General features: G+C 19.7%; 13 protein-coding genes across 13 annotated transcripts; 2 read left to right on the forward strand and 11 right to left on the reverse strand.

Moving 5' to 3' along the window:
* Positions 1-412: 412 nt before the first annotated feature.
* cblA-1 (RING zinc finger-containing protein) lies at positions 413-2,410 on the reverse strand (the record flags this gene model as incomplete). The annotated part of the gene is made up of 1 exon (XM_639737.1): positions 413-2,410. The coding sequence occupies one exon, from the start codon at positions 2,408-2,410 to the stop codon at positions 413-415; it is 1,998 nt and encodes a 665-aa protein (XP_644829.1).
* An 868-nt stretch (positions 2,411-3,278) lies between these two features.
* On the reverse strand, positions 3,279-3,800 carry DDB_G0273143 (hypothetical protein; the record flags this gene model as incomplete). Its single annotated transcript, XM_639738.1, has 2 exons — positions 3,279-3,578; positions 3,780-3,800. 2 exons carry the CDS (start codon positions 3,798-3,800, stop codon positions 3,279-3,281), a joined length of 321 nt encoding a protein of 106 aa, XP_644830.1.
* Positions 3,801-4,086: 286 nt separating this feature from the next.
* psiG-1 (PA14 domain-containing protein) lies at positions 4,087-6,344 on the reverse strand (the record flags this gene model as incomplete). Its single annotated transcript, XM_639739.1, has 2 exons — positions 4,087-6,118; positions 6,256-6,344. The coding sequence occupies 2 exons, from the start codon at positions 6,342-6,344 to the stop codon at positions 4,087-4,089; spliced, it is 2,121 nt and encodes a 706-aa protein (XP_644831.1).
* Positions 6,345-7,487: 1,143 nt separating this feature from the next.
* Positions 7,488-7,980, reverse strand: DDB_G0273319 (hypothetical protein; the record flags this gene model as incomplete). The annotated part of the gene is made up of 3 exons (XM_639740.1): positions 7,488-7,745; positions 7,844-7,857; positions 7,965-7,980. 3 exons carry the CDS (start codon positions 7,978-7,980, stop codon positions 7,488-7,490), a joined length of 288 nt encoding a protein of 95 aa, XP_644832.1.
* Positions 7,981-8,447: 467 nt separating this feature from the next.
* On the reverse strand, positions 8,448-9,686 carry sigL-1 (EGF-like domain-containing protein; the record flags this gene model as incomplete). The annotated part of the gene is made up of 1 exon (XM_639741.1): positions 8,448-9,686. One exon carries the CDS (start codon positions 9,684-9,686, stop codon positions 8,448-8,450), a length of 1,239 nt encoding a protein of 412 aa, XP_644833.1.
* A 477-nt stretch (positions 9,687-10,163) lies between these two features.
* On the reverse strand, positions 10,164-11,228 carry DDB_G0273145 (hypothetical protein; the record flags this gene model as incomplete). Its single annotated transcript, XM_639742.1, has 1 exon — positions 10,164-11,228. One exon carries the CDS (start codon positions 11,226-11,228, stop codon positions 10,164-10,166), a length of 1,065 nt encoding a protein of 354 aa, XP_644834.1.
* Positions 11,229-11,700: 472 nt separating this feature from the next.
* On the reverse strand, positions 11,701-12,680 carry DDB_G0273147 (hypothetical protein; the record flags this gene model as incomplete). Its single annotated transcript, XM_639743.1, has 3 exons — positions 11,701-11,873; positions 11,963-12,378; positions 12,487-12,680. The coding sequence occupies 3 exons, from the start codon at positions 12,678-12,680 to the stop codon at positions 11,701-11,703; spliced, it is 783 nt and encodes a 260-aa protein (XP_644835.1).
* A 383-nt stretch (positions 12,681-13,063) lies between these two features.
* Positions 13,064-14,880, reverse strand: DDB_G0273149 (hypothetical protein; the record flags this gene model as incomplete). The annotated part of the gene is made up of 2 exons (XM_639744.1): positions 13,064-14,473; positions 14,638-14,880. The coding sequence occupies 2 exons, from the start codon at positions 14,878-14,880 to the stop codon at positions 13,064-13,066; spliced, it is 1,653 nt and encodes a 550-aa protein (XP_644836.1).
* Positions 14,881-16,448: 1,568 nt separating this feature from the next.
* Positions 16,449-18,922, reverse strand: DDB_G0273391 (hypothetical protein; the record flags this gene model as incomplete). Its single annotated transcript, XM_639745.1, has 2 exons — positions 16,449-18,661; positions 18,742-18,922. 2 exons carry the CDS (start codon positions 18,920-18,922, stop codon positions 16,449-16,451), a joined length of 2,394 nt encoding a protein of 797 aa, XP_644837.1.
* Positions 18,923-20,485: 1,563 nt separating this feature from the next.
* On the forward strand, positions 20,486-21,727 carry DDB_G0273393 (SET domain-containing protein; the record flags this gene model as incomplete). The annotated part of the gene is made up of 1 exon (XM_639746.1): positions 20,486-21,727. The coding sequence occupies one exon, from the start codon at positions 20,486-20,488 to the stop codon at positions 21,725-21,727; it is 1,242 nt and encodes a 413-aa protein (XP_644838.1).
* A 245-nt stretch (positions 21,728-21,972) lies between these two features.
* DDB_G0273253 (SET domain-containing protein) lies at positions 21,973-23,133 on the forward strand (the record flags this gene model as incomplete). Its single annotated transcript, XM_639747.1, has 1 exon — positions 21,973-23,133. One exon carries the CDS (start codon positions 21,973-21,975, stop codon positions 23,131-23,133), a length of 1,161 nt encoding a protein of 386 aa, XP_644839.1.
* A 527-nt stretch (positions 23,134-23,660) lies between these two features.
* On the reverse strand, positions 23,661-23,807 carry DDB_G0273395 (hypothetical protein; the record flags this gene model as incomplete). The annotated part of the gene is made up of 1 exon (XM_639748.1): positions 23,661-23,807. One exon carries the CDS (start codon positions 23,805-23,807, stop codon positions 23,661-23,663), a length of 147 nt encoding a protein of 48 aa, XP_644840.1.
* A 700-nt stretch (positions 23,808-24,507) lies between these two features.
* DDB_G0273255 (hypothetical protein) lies at positions 24,508-24,699 on the reverse strand (the record flags this gene model as incomplete). The annotated part of the gene is made up of 1 exon (XM_639749.1): positions 24,508-24,699. The coding sequence occupies one exon, from the start codon at positions 24,697-24,699 to the stop codon at positions 24,508-24,510; it is 192 nt and encodes a 63-aa protein (XP_644841.1).
* Positions 24,700-25,349: the final 650 nt, after the last annotated feature.

A 25,349-nucleotide genomic window follows, 5' to 3' on the forward strand; every position in this document is an offset into this window, starting at 1 on the left:
AAAAAAAAAAATTTAAATGTAAAAAAAAAAATTTTAAAAAAAAAAAATAAAAATAAAAAATTTCATTTTTTCTTAGAAATTTTGGAATATCTTTAAAAACTGTGTTTTTAATAAAAAAACAAAAAAAAAAAAAAAAAAAAAAAAAAAAAAAAAAAAAAAAGTCCATTTTTAGTAAGGGTGGTTGGATTTGTCGCCTTTTTTTTTTTTACTTTTATTTTTTTATTTTTTGTGCTGCTCCCCTTAATTTTTAGATAAATTCTAAGTATGCCAATTGATAAAAATAAAATAAAATGAGAAATACAATAAAATGAAATAAATAAAATGAGACAAAATTAAATTAATTAAATAAAATAAAAATAAAATAATATAATAATTTATGTACACATTTATATAATTATATACTAAAATTTATTTAGGATTTAAATATGTTAATGACTCTTGTTATTCTACTTCTACAAATTGGGCACTTTTTTAATTTTACTGAACATAATGAACAACAACTTAAATGACCACATTCTAAAAAAACAGTATTAATTTCGTTATCCATACAAACTGTACAAAGATCTTTTGATTCATCAGACCCATTATTATTATTATTCCTTTTAGTTGTGCTACTACTATTATTATTATTATTATTATTATTATTATTATTATTATTATTATTATTATTATTATTATTACCACTACTACCATTTGATGTAGTTTGATGTGTTTCTTTAATGTTACAATTATTATTATTACTACTATTATTATTATTATTATTATTATTATTATTATTATTATTATTATTATTATTATTATTATTATTATTATTATTATTATTATCATTTTCATCTTCAGAATTTAAAAATGTTGGTAAATTATCAAAATTTTCATCTGAAACTCTTTCTTTTTCTTTTTCTTTATCTTTACCTTTTTCTTTTTCTTTTTCTTTTTTATCTTTATCATTTTTAAAAGATGATTTTCTAGATTTGGTTGGTGATTTATTTGTATCACTACTATTACTCGAATCAATAGTGAAAAATGAACTTGGTGATGTTGAAAATGTATTTATATTATTATTATTATTATTTTGATTATTATTTTGATTATTATTATTTTCATCAGGTAAAATTAAAATTGGATTATTATTAATTATTGATAATGGTGGTAATAAATCATTATCTAAAGGACCAATTGGATATTTTAATTTTGAAGAAAAAGATAAAATAAAAGATAAAATACTTTTAAAAATATCGGGTGGTTTTTGAAGTGTTAAACCACCATTGATTGAAGAAGTCACTGGATAGAGTAAACAATGTCTAATATGATTTGTAGAATCAACAAAAGTGATAGCGAATGCACCAACAATAGTTTTACTACAACGTAATAAATAATAACCAACTTGTTGTCTCGATAACAATTGTGTTGCCTCTATACCAGATATGAAACCACTGAATATCTTTGAGTTTATAACATCTTGAAATATACCAAGTGATACAGGTAATGCTCCAAACCATTTTATAAATACTGATAGCTTGAATGGTGTAACATAACCATCCCGGGTGAAATCTAATGTATATCTTAAACTTGATTCATAAGCTAATATCTCCTTATTGAAAAACTTTTGAAATCCTTTAAAAAATATTGACCATGGCACAAATGTTATTTTATTTCCACCAAATTGATTCCACAATACTTTTGCTTCATTACTTAATAATTCATATGGATTATAATTATTATTATTATTATTATTATTTTCATTATTCAATGATGACGATGATGGTGGAAATAATGCTAATAATTGGTCAATTGATTGTTTTAAAATTGAATCAACTTTTAAAAGATTATTTATAATTAAATTTGAAGTAAAAGAATTTGTTGAATTGATTGTTGTGTTAAAGGTGATTGTGGTTGGAGGTGATGAAAGTTTTAATAAAAGTTGTTGAAATTGAATTAAATCTTGATAAAGTTTACATATTGAAAATATAAATGATTCAATACCATATTCAATGATTTTAATTTCACTACAAATTATTTTTGAATCTGATAGATTGAAATTGATTTTATTTTCATTTTCATAATGAATATAATTAACTAATGATGTTTTTGTAAATTGTATTGTATTATTTAATTCTGAAAATTCTTGATCATTTAAAACCGTTTTTGATTTAAAATTATTTAAATCTTTAATAATTTTATCAATAATTGTAATTAATTCACTTATATTATTTTTATATGATATTGTTGTTATTGTAGTTGTTGTAGTTGTTGTGGTTGTACCATTATTGTTACTATTAATATTATTATTATTATTATTATTATTAATGTTATTATTATTATTATTAATGTTGTTATTGTGAGCTAGTAAAGGAATACTTAAAAATGAAGGAGCATTTGATTTATTACTTGTTATTGTGGCTCTATTCATTTTTTTTTTTTCTTTTTTTGTTTTTTTTTTGTTTTTTTTTTGTTTTTTTTTTTTTTGTTTTTTTTTTTTTGTTTTTTTTTTTGTTTTTTTTTTTGTTTTTTTTGATTTAAAAATTAATTCATGGTACAAAAATAAATGAACAAATAAATAAATAATAAATAATAACTACAACCCAACACAAAGAAGAAGAAAAAAAAAAAAAAAAAGAAAAAAATTTTCTGTGTAATTTGATAATAAAAAAAAAAACTTTTTTTTAGAATTGGTCAATTTGGTGTTACGCACACTTTTTTTGATTTGAAAATTAATCAGCTAAAAAAAATTCAAAAAAATTTCTGATTGTTTGCTTAATTCTTTTTTTTTTTTTTTTTTTTTTTTTTTTTTTTACATTTTAATTTTTTTTTTTTTTTTTAACATTTTAAATTTTTTTTTTTTTTTTTTTTTTTGGACTGGTATAAAAAAATTTTCACTTTTTAACCAAAATAATAAAAGTTGGCAAAGCTAATTAAATAAAATACCAGCAAACAAAACCCTTCCAATCCATTTTATTTCTCTTTCTTAAAAAATTTCATTTTCTAAACAGATATTTTTCAAAAATGACAAACCCCAAAAAATATCTTTATTTATTTTTTTTTTTGTTTAAAAAAAAACATTTTAAGTGAAAAATAAACCAGGGTTATGTTTTTTACACAAATAATATATTTTCATTTTTCTATTTTTATTTTTATTTTTTTTTATTTTAAACTTTAATAATCTCATGTTGAAGAATCAATTGATTCAAGGAAATAAATTAACAAAAACCACCAATATTTTTTATTCTATGTTTTTTTTTTTTTTTTTAAAAGTACAATTTGTTTATTATATTATTTATTTATTTTGAGGTTACATATAATCTCATGATAAAAGAATCAGTGCCATCTGGAAATTCAATTGAAGAAGCATTAACAAAACCTAAAGGGTAAGCTTTCTTTACACAATCAATAGTTAAATACTTTGTCCAATTAATTGCTTTAACTATTTTAGTTTGATCAGCTGTATTTGGTGATAATGAAATAACTAATGAATCTTCATTTGAACCTGGAATTGATTGTGCAATAGTTTGTTTTAATTGTTTAATTGTTAATGATTCTTGAAAAAATACTTTTACAATACCACCATTTGGTAATTTTATCTAAACAATTTTTATTTTATTTTATTTTATTTTATTTTATTTTATTTTATTTTATTTTATTTTATTTTATTTTATTTTATCAAAACAAAAAAAAAAAAAAAAAAAAAAAAAAAAAATCCAATTATAATTATAATAAAAAAATTAGAAAACAATTATTTTTTTTAAATAGTTATTTATATTATGTAATAAAATTACACATACAATACAATTGTAATCGGCCATTTATTTGTTTATTTATTTTTGAGAAACTGTATTTTGTTTTTGACTTTTTTTTTTTTTTTTTTTTTTTTTTTTTTTGATTTTTTTTTTTTTTTTGATTTTTTTTTTTTTTTTTATGACTTTTTATTTTTAAACCCATTTCTTTCAAAGAAAAAAAAACTCAGCAAGGGCTTTTTATAATAAATTAAAAAATAACAAAACTTTTTATTTCAATATTTTTAGATAGTTTTATTTTTATTTAAATTAAAATTTAATTGTTTTTTTTTTTTTTTTATTTTTTTTTTTTTTTTTAAGAATTTGGTTGATACATTGGATTATCACCATTTCCAGTTGGATTTTCATATAAAGGATTTGAAGTTAAAGATGCAAGAGAATTATTATTTGAAGCAGCCCATGCATCATAACCTTTTTTAGAAGCAACTACAATAGCAATGGCAACTACAGCAGCAGCGACTGAAACACCAACAATAACAGAGGTTGATATGATTGCAGCGGGTTTACAAACAAAAGGTTTTGGATCAAAATCAACCGATTCACATCTTCCTGGTTCAGTTGAAGTAGCATTTATACAAACACCAGTTTCACATTTTGGATTTGAAGGTATACAAACTTTATCGAAAACAATACAACCAGTCACATCGGAACATTGAGAAATTTGACAAAATGAAGGTGAGTCACAAATACGATCTTTTAATTTACATTCACCAGCATCACAATAACCAATTAGACAATTACCTTTGTTTGGACAAATTTTTGGTACACCAACACAGCCAATATCAGCATTACAAGTATAATCCATACATGGATTGGTGATATTACATGATAGAGGTGTGTGAATACAACTACCATTGTTCATACATTGATCAATGGTACATAAATTACCATCATCACAATTGGATTCAATTGGAATACATTTTCCATTATTACATTTGGTACAACCAGAACATTCCATTGGAGTATGTTTAACACTACCAGTTATTTTATCACAAATATCGATTGTACATGGATTACCATCATCAATGGTATCAATTGGTAGTGGGGAGCAAACTGGTGGATTTACACTTTGATCACAGTTATTCTTTTGACATGGGTTTAATTTACAATTACAATTACATTCTGTACTATTTTGAGTGTATGTACCACAAACACCTTTATCAGCGGAGCAAGTTGGAATAACACATGGATTGGAGGAGGAAGGGGAAGTACATTTTGGAGTTGCCATACAACCACCATTCTTTGCATTACAACTATAAATTTTACATGGATCTTCACCCAATTCATTGGAACAATAATCAGCATCCATGCTGGTACATTTACCATTATTACATTCACCAGTTAAACATGGACCAATACAATTTGATTTATATTGACAACCAAGTTTTGGATCACAACCAGTTAGCGTCATACAATATTTAGATTTATCGGCACATTCTAAATTACCAATTACTTCACATTTACCATTGGTATCTTTTGAACAACCAGTGATTACACATTTATTATTTGATGGTTGTGTACAAGTGATATTGGTATGTCTACAATATTTTGAAATTTTATCACCACCTGGAATTGGTAAATTTGGTAATGGACAACTATCAATGGTGCATGGATCATCGTCATCACAATCAAGGTCTTTATTACAACATGTTGAACCATCACCTTGACAAACACCACAATAATCAGACCATGCACAAAATGCTTGAATATCAGTTTGAATTTTCATTTTACTATAGGGTGTATGTCTTTCACAATAAAAGAAATCAAAGGAATAGGTTTTGTTAACTTGTAAACCCAACTTTGTCAAATCAACAGTACCTCTTCTAGCAGGATGTAAACCACCTAAATCCAAGACCAACTTCTTATCAATAAATACCCAAACATCATCATCACCTTCAAATTTAAAAGTTTCAGTACCTTGATAAAAGAATACTGAATTAATCTTTAAACAATAATGAAAGTTATGATAGGCTGTAAAAATTCTACCACCATAATAGATTCTATTACTCTCATCAACATCCCAACCTTGATAATCAATTGGAAAGAAATCATCCTTTACAAATGAATAAATATTTGATGATTTATCCAATGTTAAATTTAATTTCTTTAATAACATTACATTTTGTGTATGGTTTTTATTAAACCATGTTGGAAATAAATTTAAATTTTTTAATTTACCATTTACAAATGGTTTAAAATTTGGATCATTTGATGCTAATGTTGGACTATCACCTTCCAATACATTTTTTATCATTCCAACTGAAATATCACCATAATCTGGTTCAAAATCACTATTTAATTTTGGTAATTGATCAAAAATTGAACAACTTAATAATAAAAATGCTTTTTTTTTTTTTTTTTTTTTTTTTTAAAAAAAAAAATTTATTTGTTAATTTTATTTATTTATTTATTTATTTATTTATTTATTTATTTATTTATTTTTAATTATTTAAAAATAATATACATACGACTTTTTGTTACTTCTGAACTAACAAAATTTAAATTTTTATTTAATGAAAATAATATTATTAATAATGTTAATATTATTTTCATTTTTTTTTTTTTTTTTTTTTTTTTTTTTTATTTGTTAGTTTTATCCGTTTGTTTTATTTTTTTATTATTATAAATTAAAGTTGTAAAAAAAAAAAAAAAATAATTAAAAATGTTGCTTTTTTAAAAAAAAAAAAAAATTAAATTGGTTTAAAAAAATAGTTCGGTAATAATTTAATAAAAATAATTAAAATTACAATGAAATAATAATTTATTAATTTAAAAAACCAAAAAAAATAAAAAAAAATATTATCATTATTTATAAAAGTTTAATATTTTCATTTTTTTTTTTTATTTTTTTTTAAACCAATCCAATTCCTTTAATTTTTTGATAAATCAAATTTTATAAATAGTTTTAGATTGATTCCATTGGTTATCTCATTTTTTTTTTTTTTTTTTTTTTGCAACGAACATTTTATTGTAAAAAAATAATTATTTTTAAAAATAAGTTGGATAAAAAAAAAAAAAAAAAAAAAATTAAAATCTGAAAAAATTAAATTTACCAAATTGAGTTATAAAAAAAAAAAAAATAAAAAATCTCCCACTTTAACTTTGAAAAGTTTTTTATTAATAAAACAATAAAATCAATGAATATTTTATAAAAATAGTTTGTGAAAAACATAAACTAATATGATTTCATTTATTTTATTATTTTATTTTTTTTTATTTTATTATTTTTTTTTTATCCAGTATGACTCATGGTTTAGGTCGGTTGGGTCTTGTTTTTTTTTTTTTTTTTTTTTTTTGGGATTTTAAAATTATTTTTTTTTTTTTTTTGGTATCAACCAAAAAAACTTCATTACATATTAACCAAGATAAACAATGGTATAAAATTAATTTTATATAAAAATATGAATAATTAATAAAATATTTTAAAATAATATGAAATATTTTCAAATAAATAAAAAAAAAAATAAAATAAAAGATAAAAATTAAAACAAAAAGAATGAGATATATATAAATAAGGAAATTTTTAGTGAAACAAGAAATTATGTGATTTTATTAATATTTTTAGAATATGAAAAACAGAACCCATACCAAGAGGATTATTATTTTTTTTTTTTTCCTTTTTTGGATAAAAAAAAAATGAAAAGAGATTTTAATTAGGGAAAATCTCAGCATTTTAATTGGTTCAGTGTAATATTTTTATTTTTCTTTTTGGAGTATTGTTGGTGGAATTGATTGCTGTTGTTTAATTGAGTTTGAAGTTTCAATTATATTTGGATTAATAACACGATTACCTTTTTCTAATAACTTTTCATGTTCTTCCATTTTTTTAATTAAATCTTTATGGCTACTATCAATTTCTAAGTGCCATGGATATAATACAGTAATTTGAAAACCTAATGCACTAGTTGCAATCACCAAATTAACCAATGGTAAGTTTCTTGAGAAAATTGGGAACTTTGATAAAACCATTCTTTTAAATTAATATTATAATATTTAGTTTTTTTTTTTTTTTTTTTTGGGGAGGGGGAGGGAAAAGAGAAGGGGATATAAACAAATAAATAAATTTCTTTTTAAATAATTTTTAATATAAAAATTTTTTAAAATAATAAAAATAATAATTAAATAATAAATTTGTGAAAATTGATTAAAAAAAAAAAGGATTTTATAATTTACGTCTTTTTCTATTCATATTATAAATAAATTTATTAAAATATTATATTTATTAAATTTATTTATTTATATATTTAATTGGTTTTATAGTGATTGCACTTTTTTTTAAATGAAAAAAAAAAAAAAAAAAAAAAAAAAAATTTAATATGTGATGATAATGATGTGGTTAAAAAAAAAAAAAAAAAAAAATAAAATAAAAAAATTATTATTAGGAACCCACTTATCTTCTTTTACTGTTCTTTATGAAAAAAAAAAAAAAAAAAAAAAGAAATCCAATTTTATTTTTTTTTTATTTTTTTTTTAATTTTAATTTTTGATATTGATTGGATTGGAAAATTAAATGAAATTTTTATAACTTTCTGACCATTTTACAATGGTGGGAAAGTATTTATTGTATATTAAAAGAATATTTTTTTTTTTTTTTTATTTTTTTTTTATTTTTTATTTTTTATTTTTTTTTTAAAGTTAATATTAAATTAAATTAAATTATTGTGGAATTTGACATAATGGGATACCATTTAACCATTCAACATTACCATCACAATGAGTACAATCTAAACCACTGAAATTATTAACACATCCACAAGTACCATTACAAGTGAAATATGGAGTTGGACCACAATCAACACTTGTGAAACATTGAGCAGGGATACCACCTTCACCTAATGGAGTACAAGTTGGAATACCATTATACCATAAGGTTTTACCTTTACAAACACCATCAATTGATTGGAAACCAACAGCAGCTTGACATTGATGATTGGAAGTTGGTGTATAAATAGTTTTACCATTTTTACCATCAATACCAATTGATTTAACAATACCATCTTTAGTTGTATAATAAATGACACCACCCTTTGAAACCATTGAAATTACATTTTCACCAGTGATTAATTTAATGGCTTGATTAGAGTTAGCAGATTTTGAATAAGCAGTTATACCATTTGAATGAGAGAATACAATTAAATCACCCTCGACTAAGAAATCAGTTAAATGACTTGCATCAGTATCACTACCAATTTCAATCAATTGATCTTTTGTACAATTTGAACAATCAGCTTTACCTTTTAAGAATTTACCATCATAAGTTGACATATATAAATCATTACCATCTTTTGCTAAACCATTAACAATTTGTGATTGATAAATTAATGTTGCATCTTGAGCATCACTTCTTTGTGTTGGTAATTTATTTAATTTATAAATACCATAAGCACCATAGATCATTGATTTTTCAATATCATCAAAAATTGGAACGAATGGTGTATTGAAAATATTGAAAACATATTTAACTTTATCACCACCATTATTTGCATCTATAAGTGAGAAAATTGGTGCTGATCCACCTTGATTCATTAATACATAATAATAATTTGATTGGGGTAAATAATCATAGAATGAATAAAGTTTGAATGATCCTGCACCACTTTCAATTTCACCATTGATATTAATTCTTTGAGAAATTTCATTACTTCCATTACCTGAAGTTGGAATATTAAACATTTTTGGTGTACCAAATGGACCACCTTGTGAACTATTAAATTTACCTGCAATAATTAAATTATCATTCCCATCCATACTAATACCTGGATAAACATTTAAACCACCATTACATGCTGCATATGGATATCCAACACCACATTCATAATCTTCATTACATTGATTACTTGATAATACTGCACCAACAATTGAAAATGCAATAATTAATGATTTTAAAATTTTCATTTTTTTTTTTTTTTTTTTTTTTAAACAATTTTTTTTTTTTTTTATTCTTATTATAATAAATGAATATATAATTAATGAATAAATAAATAAATAAATAAATAAATTAAATAGTATAATTTTTTAAAAAAAAAAAAATATTTACAATTTAAATACTATTTTTTTAAAAAAAAAAAAAAAAAAAAAAAATTAAAATAAATTAATATTCATGGTTGGCAATAGTATAATAATCTTGTGTATATAATTTCAACTATAAAAAGTGACATTAATTAACCCCACTCTAAAAATAGAAAAATAAATATTAAAAAAAAAAAATAAAATAAAATTAAAAATAAAAAAAAAAAAAAAAAATTAAAACTAATATACTATCGTACTTTAATATTTTAATTAAAAAAATTATTTTCTTTTATTTTTAATTTATTAATTTGTATCAATTTGATTTTACATAAATGTTTTTTTTTTTTTTTTTTTTTTTTTTTTTTATGGAGTATTTGGATTATTTTGGTCATTAACACGATATAAGAAATCAGTTAATAAACCAGTACCAATTTTCTTTATTGAAGTTGCAGAATATTCTTGAAATTTTGAAGGTATTTTATTAATTGATTGGCAAGGTTTACCCAACCTATCTACACCAGCCCAAGCAATAAAAGATTTAACTTGACAACCATTAATTGGTATTCCATCTCTAATTAAAATCGGAGTAGAAGATGGTGTAGTTGTTGATGTGCCAGTAGTAGTTGTTGTTGTTGTTGTTGTACCATTAATTATTGTTGAATTTGATAATTTATCATTATCTCTTAATTCATTACATTTCATATCCTTAACTTTTACACCACATTGAGAATCAATACATTGATCACACTGTTTTTCACACATACCAGGAATTCTATCACCATCCCAAACAGCATCAACAATTTTACCATTCTCTAATTGAACAATAATTGTAAAATAATTTACAAATGATTGAGTTAAATTTGAAAATATATGTTTTGGTGGTAAAATTATTGGATACAATTTAAAAGTTTCAGTATTCACTATAACTTCTTTTGTATAATTTCCACTTGTATTATTTTTACAATCTGTATAATTTGTTAGAGTTTCCATTACACCAATACTATTATTAAATGTGCATGGAAATGTTTGATTCTCTCTAACACTTGTAAATGTTGAAATATTTTTTAAACCTGGGAATTCTGCCCAAACTGTATAATGCTCATTTTGAACCATGAAATTAGTATTTGGTATTTTTATTGTAGTGAATTCGTCAACTCTTGGATGATAATCTGTAGACATTAATAATTTGCTTTTATTATTATGTATGAAAAATCTCATAAATGACCAATCATATCTTTGATACATTTTATTTGAATCATTAGTAATATTATTAACTGTGAAATTTATACCTTGATTTAACATAAATGTTGTATCTATAATTTGTTTTGACCAAATTTTTGGTCCTTTAACAATTTGACTTTGATTTTTATTAATTATTAAAAATATTAATAAAATTATTAAAAAATAAAAATTATAATTTAATTTCATTATTTTTAAAAATAAATTTAAATATTATTATAAATAAAAAAAAAAAAAAAAAAGAAAAAAAAAAAGAAAGAAACTATTATTTTATCAATGTGTGTTGTATATGTAGAGTGAAAAAGAAATATGTGTTATTATTTTTTATTTTTATTTTTTTATTTTTTTTTTTAAATGATTAATTATTTTATTTTTTATTTATTTAATTTTTTTTTTTATTTTTAATTGTTTTGAATTTATTTATTTTTTTTTTTTTTTATTTGTAAGTGTGTGAAATTATTGTGTGTTTAAAAAAAAACATTACAAATTTGGGTGTGTTTGTTTTAATGTTAGATTTAAAAATTAGCCATCTATTTTTAACCGTTGATCAGAATAAAAAAAAAAAAAATAAAAAAATAAAAAAACCATAAAAATAAAAAGGTTTATTTTTTTTTTTTTTTTTTTAATTAACTATTATTTATATTAATATCTATATTTTTTTTTATTTTTTATTTTTATCCTCCAATAAAGATTTAGTTAATTTTTTTAAAGTTTCAACTTCATTTGGAGTTGATAAACCAGATGATTTCCAACGAATTTTACCATCAACAACTAAAAATATATATGATGAATATGGATTTGTAACACCAAAATCTTCAAAAATTGTATTTGATTCTGAAAAAAAAAAAAAAAAAAAAAAAGATTAGTATTATATAAATTTAAAATAATAATAATAATAATTAATAAAAATAATAATAATTTACTTTTAATTGCCATTGGTAAATTATACCAAGATTCTGTAAGATCATTATTCTTTCCTTTACGAGTACTTTTTAAAAGGGGTGATAAAATTTGATAACCTAATTGTGAAACCAAAAATATACTATGAATATCCAATTGTGGGAATTCCTTTTTAAATGGTTCAGACCAACTTTTTATAAATTTATCAGCATGAAATGGTTTAACTGAAACGATTAATAATGATGGATCATTATTATCTTTATTTAAACAATTTGGAAATTCCAATTTATTACCATCCAAATCTTTTGTTTTAATTTGTGGTACAACTTCTGCTTGTGATTCATTAATTAAATTTGGTGATCCAACAAAAACTTTCATTGTTGGATTTTTCATAAATTCTTTAACATCCCATAAAACACCATCTTCTAATTCTTTTTTACTTTTTTTTTTTTAAATTTATTTTTTTTTTTTTTTTTTAAAAAAAAACTAACTATTAATATTAATTCAAAAATAATAATTAATAATAATAATTAATTATAATAATTACACTCTTCTTTTTTGTTGAGTATCTGCATTTTCTTTATAATATTTAAATGGATTTAAAAAATTTTTCCAAGACGACATATTCCTAATTTGTTGTTGTTGTTGAAAAATAACATTTTTAGTAGTATTATTTAGTAAACTTTTAGAAACAATTCCATTTAAGGATTTACATGAATTAATTAATCTATTAGTAATCATTTTAGTTTTGATCAAAAGAATAAAATAAAAAAAAAAATAAAAATTAAAAAAAAAATAAAAAAAATAAAAATTAAGAAAAAATGAAAAAAAGTGAAAAAACGAATTTTGAAAATAATTATTTTAAAATTAGATGTTTTTTTTTTTTTTTTATTATTATTCATTTAAAAATCAACTTAATAATTTTGAAAGATGATATTAGTTATTTTGTTTTGTTTTTTTTTTTTGTTTTGTTTTGTTTTGTTTGTTTTGTTTTTTTAATCTATACAAATATTGATTGTACAATTTTAATTTACTAGTTGAAATATTAATTTACTAGTAATTTTAAAATTGATGACATGTGATTTTTTTTTTTTTTTTTTTTTTTTTTTTTTGTTAATTATTATTTAAATATTAATTGAATTACTATTATAATTTGAACTAAATTCATATTGACCATTTTGATTTATATTTGGTTCAGAATTTTCAGAATCAGAATAATCTGAACTTTCAAAGAATTCAATAAGTTCGAAAGCTTTCTTGTAAACATCTTTTGATTGATGCTCTTGAAGATCATAAATGATGGATTCACCTTGCATTTCAGAGATCAAGTTAACGTATGGATTAACACCAGTTTTAGTTTTAGTTTTTTCACCTTCTTTAATGATATTGATTAAACCTTCCAAGACGATTTTAAGGATAACTAAATCTTGAGAGTTTAATAAATCGATAAAATGTTTCAAGATATTGTGACGAACCAAGGTTTGAATTGATTTAGTTGATGAATTATTGGTAGAGTTTGATAAAGCCCAACATGCTTCACGTTTAATGTCATGTTCACTGTGGGAGAGAAGACTGATCAAGGTTGTCACTGTCTTTGGATTTGATACGACAACATCGATTTGTGATGGTTCACCAGCGGTGATATTTGATAATGCCCAACATGATTCTTTACGAATGGATTTCTTTTGAACGGCCAAGAGACGAGTGATCAATTCAACACCATTATTATCGATGACTATTTGAGTTTGGCTAGATTCACCAGTGACAATATTACCAACGGCACGTAATGCTGGTGTGAAAACGATACTATCTGGATATTCCAATAGTTTGACCAATCTTGGTACGACACCACTATCGATGACGGCTTGAATCTTTGTATTTGGACCATCACAGAGGTAAGATAATGCCCAACATAAATCACCATAGATTTCACTTGGAAGATTTTCAATTCTGATCAACTCGTTGATTGCTGGTAAACATTGACTAACCACAGAGAAATCTGGTTGTGGTTTACCACGACACAAATTTGAAATTGTCCAGACAACATTTTGAATTAGACCAATTTTACGCTCGGAATTGGCTGAGGTGGTGGTGGCACCATTATCTTCACCATAGTGTAGCAATGGAATTAAAGCATTCATTGCACCATATTTCAAGAGATAGTTTCTTGAATCAACTGTATCACCTGCAATATTACCCAATGCCCAAGCACATTGTTCCTTAACTTCATCGGTAGTTTCTGCACATAATAACTGAATAAAGATTGGTACGGAACCACTTTCCATCACAGTTTGAGTTTGTCTATTATTACCAGATGCAATATTGGTCAATGCCCATGCTGATTCAAATTGTACCTTTGGATTATTACATTGTAAGAGTTGATTCAATTTTGGTATAATACCACATTCAATAACTTGATCAATTGGTGGATAAGCATGAATTGATAATAACTTTCTAAATTGTACTAATGATGAATAAACATATGCTTGATCGTTTGAATTTAATGCTGTAACTAATCCTGGTAAATTTTTAATCTATTAAAAAAAAAAAAAAATAAAAAATAAAAAATAAAAAAAAAAATCGAGAAATTAATATGTGAATTTTTTTTTTTTTTTTTTTTTTTTTTTTTTTTTTTTTTTTTTTTTTTTTTTTTTTTTTTTTTTTTTTTTTTTTTTTAATTGATTCTATTATGATTTACCTTATTTTCCATAGTTTCATTTTCATATTTTTGGAATTGTTCTTGAACTTCTGGTGGAACGATAATTTGATAAGAAGTTGAAGGATTTGGTTGAACGATACCACGTCTCTTTAACATTAACTCTTCTCTAGCATTTTTTCTAATACCAATTGAGTTTTCTTCTCTCTTTCTTCTTGCTGTTTCACTATCGAGTGATTTTTTAAATTCTTTCTTTCTACTATCTTGTTTATCTCTTGATGACATTTTTTTTATTTTTTTTTTTTTTTATTAATTTATATATCTATTGTTTATAAGTAATGTGCAATTGGAATAAAGGAAAATTAGGTATGAAGTGTAAATAAAATAAAAAAAAATAAATAAAAAATAAAAAATAAAAAATAAAAAATAAAAAATAAAGTAAAGTTATGGTAAGACTAATTAGTTTATTGAAATGTTTATTTAAATTTGGTAGTGTTTTTTTTAAAAAAAAAAAAAAAAATAAATAAATAATAGACCATATTCCAAAACTAAACTATATAGATTATCACTTACTGTTTAAATTATTTGTGTTTTTATTTATTTATTTTTTTTTGTTATGTTTGTTTGTGAACTATGAAAAAAAAAAAAATTTTGAAATAAAAAGAAAAAACTTTTTTTTTTTTTTTTGGCCCATTTAAATAAAAAAAATTTTAAAATCAATTCCGTTATTTAGCGCACTTTTTTGTTGTTGGAGGTGGTTTAAATTCAAATTTCAAAAAAAAATTTCTAATAATTATTTTTTTTCACTGTTTAACAGCAAATTTATTTTATTTTTTAATTTATTTTAATTTTTTTAAATTGTGCATATTAAAAAAAAAAAAAAACAATACCAAACATTTATTTGATATTTTGATACTGTTTTATTTGCTATTGTTTTTTTTTTTTTTTTGTCTTAAATAAATATTATTATTGAAATTATTTGATATTGTTTTTATAAACAAATAAATAAATAAATAAATAAATAAATAAATAAATAAATAAATAAATATATAGATAAACAAACAACAAATAGATAAAAAAATAAAATATAATAAAATAAAAAAAATAAATAAATAAATAAAATAAAATAAAATAAAATAAAATAAAATAAAATAAAATAAAATAAAATAAAATAAAATAAAATAAAATAAAATAAAATAAAGCAATAACTAATATTTTTTTATAATTTTAGAATCATCAAAAATATTTACAGTTGATTTGATGGAAGGGAAAATATTGGAGTTCAGCAACCAACCAAACGGAACAATTAGTAAAACGTGCAGTATCAAGAATGTTTTTGGGTTGAGGAGAATAAACTACAACAAATTTTTTTTTTAAAGAAAATATACTTACATGAAAAAATGAATATTTGAATTATTTAATTGAAAAAAAAAAAAAAAAAAAAAAAAAAAAAAAAAAAAAAAAAAAAAAAAAAAAAAAAAACAGTATAAATTAAAATTAATTAATTACATTTATAAAAAAAATAAATAAACATTTTCTTTGTTTGTTTGATTTAAAATTTAACCTAAAATTTTAGGATGATCCAGAGGAATTAAAGGTGTATTTGATGGATGGAAAATGTTGGAATTCAGCAACCGATCAAATGTTACAATTAGCATACCAATTAAAGAATGTTTTGGTTTGAATAGAATAAATTACAACTTTTTTTTTTTTAAAAAAAATGTATATATATAAACATATAAAAAAAATATCTAAATAATTAAAAAAAAAAAAACTGATTATATTAAAATTATAAAAAAAAAAAAAGGAAAAAAATAAACATTTTCTTTATTTGTTTTAATTTAAATTTTGCACTAAAATTTTCTTTTTTTAAATGGACCAGTATCTTCACGAGGATCATCATTTTTATTTCTATTTGTTTCTATATTATTATTATTATTATTATTATTATTATTATAATTATTATTAAAATTATTATCTTCATCATCTCCATCAAAAATTAATTCACCATCGTCATATTCAGAGGTATCATATGATTCATCTTCATACTCTTCATCATCAAATGAATGATTTTGAAATGTAGTTGAAGTTGAGGTGGTTGTAGATGAAGATATGTTATTATTATTATTATTATTGATGTTGTTTTTATTAATAATATTATTAATATTATATTTACTGTTATCACTATTATTATTTCCATCACTATTTCCATTATTATTATTATTATTACTATTATTATTGCTATTATTATTATTATTGCTATTATTATTATTGCTATTATTATTGTTATTATTATTATTGATATTAATATTAATATTATTTTTATTATTATTATTATTATTATTATTAATATCATGATTTCTATTTGATTGTCTTCTTTGTTGTGGACTTGTTACTTTTTTATCTTTTTTTCTACTTTTTGTAATTCTTTTATCAGATTCAAATAAATTCTTTTTAAATTGATAAAAAAAAGTTAAATCGTCATTATCTAAATCTTTCTTTTGAATATGAACATTTGTTAACCATTGTAAATTTTTAAAATCGATTTCAATGAAACGTTGATCCAACCGATAATTACCAGTAATTCCCCATAACCCATATAATCTACCAAAATATTTATCAATTGTCATCCTATGTGATTCAAATTCTTTTAAATTATCATTTATATTTATTATTCTCATTTCATCAATACACTTTGAATTTGTATTTGTAGTTGTAGTAGTTGTCATTGTGGCCGTCGTTGCCGTCATCATGGTCGTCGTCATTGTATATTCCTGTATATTACTACTACTACTACTATTACTATTATTATAATTTTGTGAATTTAATGGTGGTGTAGTTGTTGCACTAGATGGTAAACTATTATTATTACAATAATTACTTTGATTGTTATTATTTTGATTATTTTGACTATTTTGATTATTTTGATTATTTTGATTATTTTGATTTTGATTTTGATTAACTATTTGAACCATACCATTAACATTTTTATAATAATTTGAATAAGGTAATGAGGAACCTGTTTGAGGATCGAATAAAGTTAAAATTGCCCATGATTTAAATTTACCAGTTTGATCAATTTCTGAAGGTGTATCTTGTTTTTGAAGATAGTTTAATAGATTATGTTTTTGTTGATTAAATATGGTTAGATCAGGTGTTGAACCAAGATAAGGTGCAGAAACAAAAATTGAATAATGTGGTGAACTGAATTGAACTGCAACCATAAATTTAATGCCATATATGTTATTAATTGGATCAAAGTATTCCTTTTTCTTTGAATCTGCTATTGTAGTTTTAATAGTGATACAATCAACTATTAAACCAATATGATATGGATTCTTTTGAATTTTAAAATTATTTTGATTATTATTATTATTATTATTATTATTATTATTATTATTAATATTATTTGAATTATTATTATTATTATTATTATTATTATTATTATTATTAATACCATTAACTGATGGTCTAAATATATCAAATGGTAAATCTCTTTTTGAAAGTTGATCAATTACAATACGTATCTTTTGTACAACCCGACTAATTGTAACTTGAGTAACGTTAAACATTTTACTAATGTGTGTTGTGCTTGATCCTGCTTTACTAAATGCTAAATATAATAATAATTTATCGAAATTATTGAATTTATTCTTTTTGAAATCACTAAAATAATGTTTACAAACTTCACATAATACCAAAATTTCCCTCTCTGTAAAATTTATAATTTCATTAAAACTATTCTCTTGTTTTAATTTTTTAAATATATTTGAATATTCTTCAATATTTAATTCTGAATCTTCACAATTATTATTATTTTGATTATTTTGATTATTTTGATTATCATCACTATAATATTCATCATCTTCTGAAAAATTATTATTATTATTATTATTATTATTATTATTATTATTATTATTATTATTATTATTATTATTATTAATATTATTATTATTGTTATTATTATTATTATTATTATTATTAAATGATGATTTTGAATTTAATGTTGGTGAAGTTGATAAAGGTGTTGTTGATGCTTTTCCTTCAATATATTGTTTCTTTTTATCTAAATATTCAACCAATTCTCCAATATTTTTGGCAATATCGGGTTTACTAAATTGAGTTTGTGTTTTTATTGGTTGATACTTTGAGGGTTTACTATTTGGTTTTGGATCTTGGGTGTTTTATATCCATTATAATTGTCTTTATTGGAATTATTATTATTATTATTATTATTATTATTATTATTATTATTATTATTATTATTATTATTATTATTATTATTATTATTATTATTATTATAAGTACTATTAATATTATTATTCATATTTTTTAAATTATTACTATTATTGCTATAGTAATATTTTAATTTTTAAATTGTAAATCTATTTTTTTTATTTTAAATTTATATATAAAATATATAAATTATTATTATTTGGTTATTGTTTGTTTTTTTTATTTTTTTGGTTTTGGTTTTTTTCAAAAATTTTTTTTTTTTTTTTTTTTTTTTTTTCTGTTATATCTATTTTTTTTTATATCAATTTTTTTTTTTTAATTTTTTTTTTTTTTAATTTTTTAAATCTTTTTTTTTTTTTTAAAAAAATTTTTTTTTTTGTCTGTAATGGACAAAAAAAAAAAAGAAAAAAAGTTGTGAAAATAGTCTTAAAAACTTTGTTGGTGCCGACAGTGAATAGTTTGAATTATTAAAATACCCCTTTTTTTTTTTTTTTTTTTTTTTTTTTTTTTTTTTTTTTTTTTTTTTTTTTTTTTATTTTAGTTTATTATTATTATTTATTATTATTATTATTATTATTTTACTATTTTTATTATTATTATCATATAGATTTTTATTATTATTTTTATTTTTATTATTATTTTAATTATTATTTTTATTTTTATTATTATTATTATTTAATTTAAATTACAAAAAGATAAAGGTAAAAAAAAAAATGCATGTGTGAAATTTTTGTTGGAAAAAAGTTTATTTACTTTTTTTAAAAGAAAAAAAAGTAAAAAACAATAATACAACAAGATTAAAATGAGTTTGTTTGGAGTGGTATGACAATGCTGTTGTTGGAAATGCATTAAACAAAAAAAAAAAATTAAAAAATTAAAAAAAAAAATAAAAAATTTGAATTTTTTCGATTAAAAAAATTTTTTTTTATTTTTTTCAATTTTATAATCAAAATGGAGTCGTTTTGAAAAAAAAATTGTTTAGAAAGGTAATGGGAGCAGAAAAAAAAAAAAAAATGTTAAAAATAGAAATTAATTTTGAAGTTTTCAAAAAATTAAAAAAAAAAATAAAAAAAATAAAAAAAAAAATAAATAAAAAATAAAAATAATAATGATAATTAATAAAAAAAAAAGAAATAAAATTAAACAAATAAATTTTTTTAAAAAAAAAAAAAATAAAAAAAAAATAGTAAAAATAAAAAAAAAAAAAAAAAAAGAAAAAAAATTATTGTGTAAAATGGTTTTAAAAAATATCTTGGTTTTACAAAAAAACCCTGCACAAAAATAAATAAAAAAAAAAAAAAAATAAAAAAAAAAAAGACAAGTCTGCCATGATTTCTCAATTCCAAATTTTTTTTTTTTTTTTATTATCATTTTTATTTTTTTTTAATTTTTTTTTTCTTCCCACTTGTCCATCAAATTTTAAATATCTTGAAAGATGGGGCAATTCTATTTTTTTTTTTTTTTTCTTTTTTTTTTTTTTTTTTTTTTTTTTTTTTTTTTTTTTTTTTTTGAAAATCAAAAACACATTTTTCCCATTTTTCCAAAAATTTTTTTTGATCAAAAAAAAAATAAAAAAAAAATAAAAAAAAAAATAAAAATTAATTTTATTTTTTTTTTTTTCAAAAATAAAATAAAATAAAAAATAATAAAATAAATGTTTAAATCTTTTGATGGATTAAAATTATCGAATTCAGAGTTAGAGGGAAGGTATATTATAGCAAATAGAGATATTGACATTGGAGAGAGTATATTAAAATGTAAATCATATTTTGCAGTTACATGTGAAGATTTTAAAAAGAATAGTTGTTACAATTGTATAAAGTTAATTAAATCACCATCACCTCAACAAGTACCAAGATGTTTTGGATGTAATGAAGTTTGGTATTGTAGTGAAAAATGTAAACAAGATAATCAAGCAAAACATCAACATTATGAATGTGCATTTTTCAACAATATAAAATCACCAAAATTAATTCAAAATTCAAAACTCGATTTCGATTCATACTCTGAAATCAGAATAATACTTGGTTTACTCTCAAGATATTATCAAGATAAATTATTAAATAATAAATTCAATTCATCAATAATAATAAATAATCAACAAGATGATGAAGAAGATTTTATAAAAGATACATTGGATGGTGTATTAGATTTAGTAGAAAATGATATAAATGAAGAAACAAATAGTGTAGCAAAAGAATATATTGATAATATTATTGAATATATTATAAATATATTAAAATTAACAATAAATAATAATAGTAATGATAATAATAATAATAATAATAATAATAATAATAATAATAATAATAATAATAATAATAATAATAATAATAATAATAATAATAATAATAATATTGAAGAATTAATTAAATTAATTAGACCATTAATTCAAAAAGTTAGATGTAATCAATTTGGAATTTGGACAAAGAATGATAAATGTATTGGTATGGCAGTATCACCAAGTAGTAGTTATTTTAATCATTCATGTATACCAAATTGTGAATCGGTTAGAGATGGTAGTGATATGACATTTAAATCATTATTTCCAATTAAAAAAGGTGACCAAATTAATATCTCTTATTTGGCATTAGATAAATCAACTAAAAGACGTAGAGATTATTTGAAATTTGGTTACTACTTTCATTGTCAATGTCCAAGATGTAATTCAACAGATATTGATCCAACTGGTAAATTAGAGGATTCATTAGATAATTGGATTTCAAAATTTTATTGCCATCAAAAGAAATGTACAGGTTTATATTATTCAAAATTAAAATTATCACTACAATCATTAACCAACATTGATAATCATGAAATTCAATTATCATGTTCAACTTGTAATGATCAATTAATTGTTAATTCAAATTTTTATTTAAATAAACCAAATTATTAAATAAAAAAAAAAAAAAATAAAAAATAAAAAAACATATTTTCTCACATAAAATTTAAATCCCGATTTCATGCCACTTTTTTTTTCACATTTTTATTTTTATTTTCACATTTTTTTTTTTTTTTTATTTTTATTTTTTTTTATTTTTATTTTTTTTTATTTTTATTTTTTTTTTTCTAAAACACAGTTTTGTGGTTTTTACTGATCGAAAAAAAAAAAAATTAAAAAATTAATAAATTAATTATTAAATGTTTAAATCTTTTAATGGATTAGAATTAAAAAGTTCAGAGAATGAAGGTCGTTATTTAATAGCAACTCGTGATATTCAAATTGGAGAAGATTTATTAAAATGTAAATCATATTTTGCAGTTACATCAGAAACTTTAAAAACAACATCATGTTTTAATTGTATTAAACAATTACCATCAGTTATTAAATTATCATTAAAATGTAATCAATGTAATGAAATTTGGTATTGTAATGAACAATGTAAAAATGAAAATATTAATAAACATCAACATTATGAATGTAAATTTTATAAAAAATTAAAATCACCAAAATTAAAAGTTTATCCAAATTTTGATATTGAAACATTTACAGAAATTAGAATGATCGTTGGTTTGTTATCAAGATATTATCAAGATATTTTATTAAATAATAAATTTATTGAACAACAATTAAATAACAACAATAATAATAATAATGATAATGAACAATTAACAAATACATTAGATGATGTTTTTGATTTAGTAGAAAATCAAGTTACAGAAGAATCAAATCCAGCAGCAAAAGAAAGAATTGATTCAATCGTTGAATTTATAAGTGAATTGTTTAATTTAGTATTATTAGGGTCAACAACAACAAAATCAATAATTAATAATGATGATAAAATTGAAATGATTAGGAAAATTAATGAAAAAAGTAGATCAATTATACATAAAACTAGATGTAATCAATTTGGAATTTGGACAAAGAATGATAAGTGTATTGGTGTTGCAGTATCACCAAGTAGTAGTTATTTTAATCATTCTTGTATACCAAATTGTACAGATGTTAGAGATGGTAGTAATATGACATTTAAATCATTATATCCAATTAAAAAGGGTGACCAATTGACAATATCTTATATTGAATTAGATCAACCAATACAAGATAGAAAAGATGAATTAAAGTATGGTTATTACTTTGATTGTATTTGTCCAAGATGTAATGGTGATTCAAATTCAATTGATTCAATGGATAATTGGATTTCAAAGTTTTATTGTTCTCAAAAGAAATGTACAGGTTTATATTATTCAAAACCAATGATACCAATTTTAAATACATTAACTTCAAATCATGAAATTCAATTATCTTGTTCAAATTGTAATAATATTAATATAGTTACACCTTCTTTTTTTAATAAATAAATAAATAATTATTTTAATTTTCACTCTTTTTTTAAATTTTATTATTATTATTAAGCTTGTTATAATTTATTTATTTATTCTTTTTAGGAAAAAAAAAAAAAAAAAAAAAAAAATAGTTTCTATTTGTTTTAAAATTAAAAGATGAAAAGAATATATTAAACATTAATACTTTTCCATTTTATATAAAAATGGAAATTTTTTTTTTAATTAACACTCTTTTCAATTTTAATATATCAAACAAATGAGTAAATAATTGAGGTATCATTTAATTTAAAAAAAAAAAAACAAGTAAATTGTTTGGAGATATTATAAAAAAAAAAGATTAAATAATAATAATTTTTAAAATCTTTAATATTTTTAAAAAATTTATTAATTTATTTTTATTTAATGTAAAATAACAATAAATTTTTTTTTTTAAAAATTTTTAAATATTTATTATGTTTGTTATAAATATTTTATGTTTCATTATTATTTTTTTTTATTTTTTATTTTAAATTTTTATTTTTTATTTTTTTTTTTTATTATTACTAATTTTCTAATTGTACATCACAATTATCTCTACATTTTTGCATTAGTACAACGCATTTTGACCATTCAGTTTTACAAAATTCTCTATTATCATCAACACAATCACTATAACAATCACCATTTATTCCATTTGATGATATTATCATTAAATAAACCACTAAAAAAATACAAAAAAAGAGAGTTAATTTCTAAAAGATTAAAATTTGTTTTTTAAAAAAAAAATATTTTATTGTTAATAAAAAATATGTATAAATAAATAAAAAAATTGTTAAAAAAAATTTTATTTTACCATTATTCTATTTTTATTTTGTTTCAATAATTAGATTTTATAAATTAAAAAAAAAAAAAAAAAAAAAAAAGTTAAAACCCTTGTCAAATTTAAAAATCTTTTTTTAAATTTTTGTTTTTATTTTAAAATAAAAAAAAAAAAAAAAAAATATTAAAAAACAAAAAAAAAAAAAAAAATAATAGTAATTAATGGGTGGTATTAATAAAGTTTTTTTCATATAATTTCATTAATATTTATACCAAAAACACCCACAAAAAAGGAGATCTTATTAATTATTACCATTTTTTGAAATTATATACATAATTACCCCCAACAAAAAAAAAAAAAAAATAATTATTTCTTTTTTCTTTTTTTTTTTTTTTTTTTTTTTTTTTTTTTTTTCTTTTTTATTTATTTTTAAATTTGATTAAAAAAAAAAAAAAACATATTATTACATAAAAAATTTAATTATTATTTTTTTAAATTTATATTTATTTTTAATTCATTGATATGTTTTAAAATTTTCATTTATTATTATAATTATTATAATTGATATTATTATTATTTTTAAAATTTATTTATTTTTGTTCAATACCAAATTCAATATTACAACTTTCTTGGCATTTACCAACAACTACATCACAAAGAAATTGATCCTTTCCACAGTATCTAGTATTCTTTTTGAAGCAATTTGCATAACATTCATTCACATTACCAAGGGAAAAACTTATTGTTATTATAATAATAATAATTACAATCAAGATATTCATTTTGTTCTACAATTATAAAATTTTGTTGAGAAAATAAAAAAAAAAAAAAATAAATGAAAATAATTAATATTTTAAAACGTTATTATAAATAATACCACATTATCCATACCATTTTTTATAGTATACTATTATTTTTTTAATTTTACTGTTAATTTTAAATTTATAATTATTAAATAAAAAAATAAAAAAAAAAACTTTGTTTTTATAGTGATAAAATTAAAGAAAAAAAAAAAAAAAAAAAAAAAAAAAAAAAAAAAGGAAATTAAAAATATATTTGTTTTTTCATTAAAATGAATTTAAAGAAAAAAAGCTACCCTAAATTCTACTTTAATCATCATCACATATGAAATAAATCATTATCTAAAAGATTCAAGTATGGGTATATATAAAAATTTTAATATACTTACTTTTTGATTATTTATTATTTTTTTTTTATAATAAAAAATATGTCTATTAGATTATTTTATTTTATTTTATTTTATTTTTTTAGTATCAATATTATTATTATTATTACTATTTGTTTTTATTATTTTTTTTTTTGTTTTTTATTTTTTTTTTTTTTATTTTTTTTTATTTATTCATTTTCCAAATTGTCAATGTTTCATTCACACTAATTTTTTTATTTTTAATATTTTATTATTTTAATTTTA

This window comes from Dictyostelium discoideum (assembly GCF_000004695.1).
Source record: "Dictyostelium discoideum AX4 chromosome 2 chromosome, whole genome shotgun sequence".
NCBI lineage: Eukaryota > Evosea > Eumycetozoa > Dictyosteliales > Dictyosteliaceae > Dictyostelium > Dictyostelium discoideum.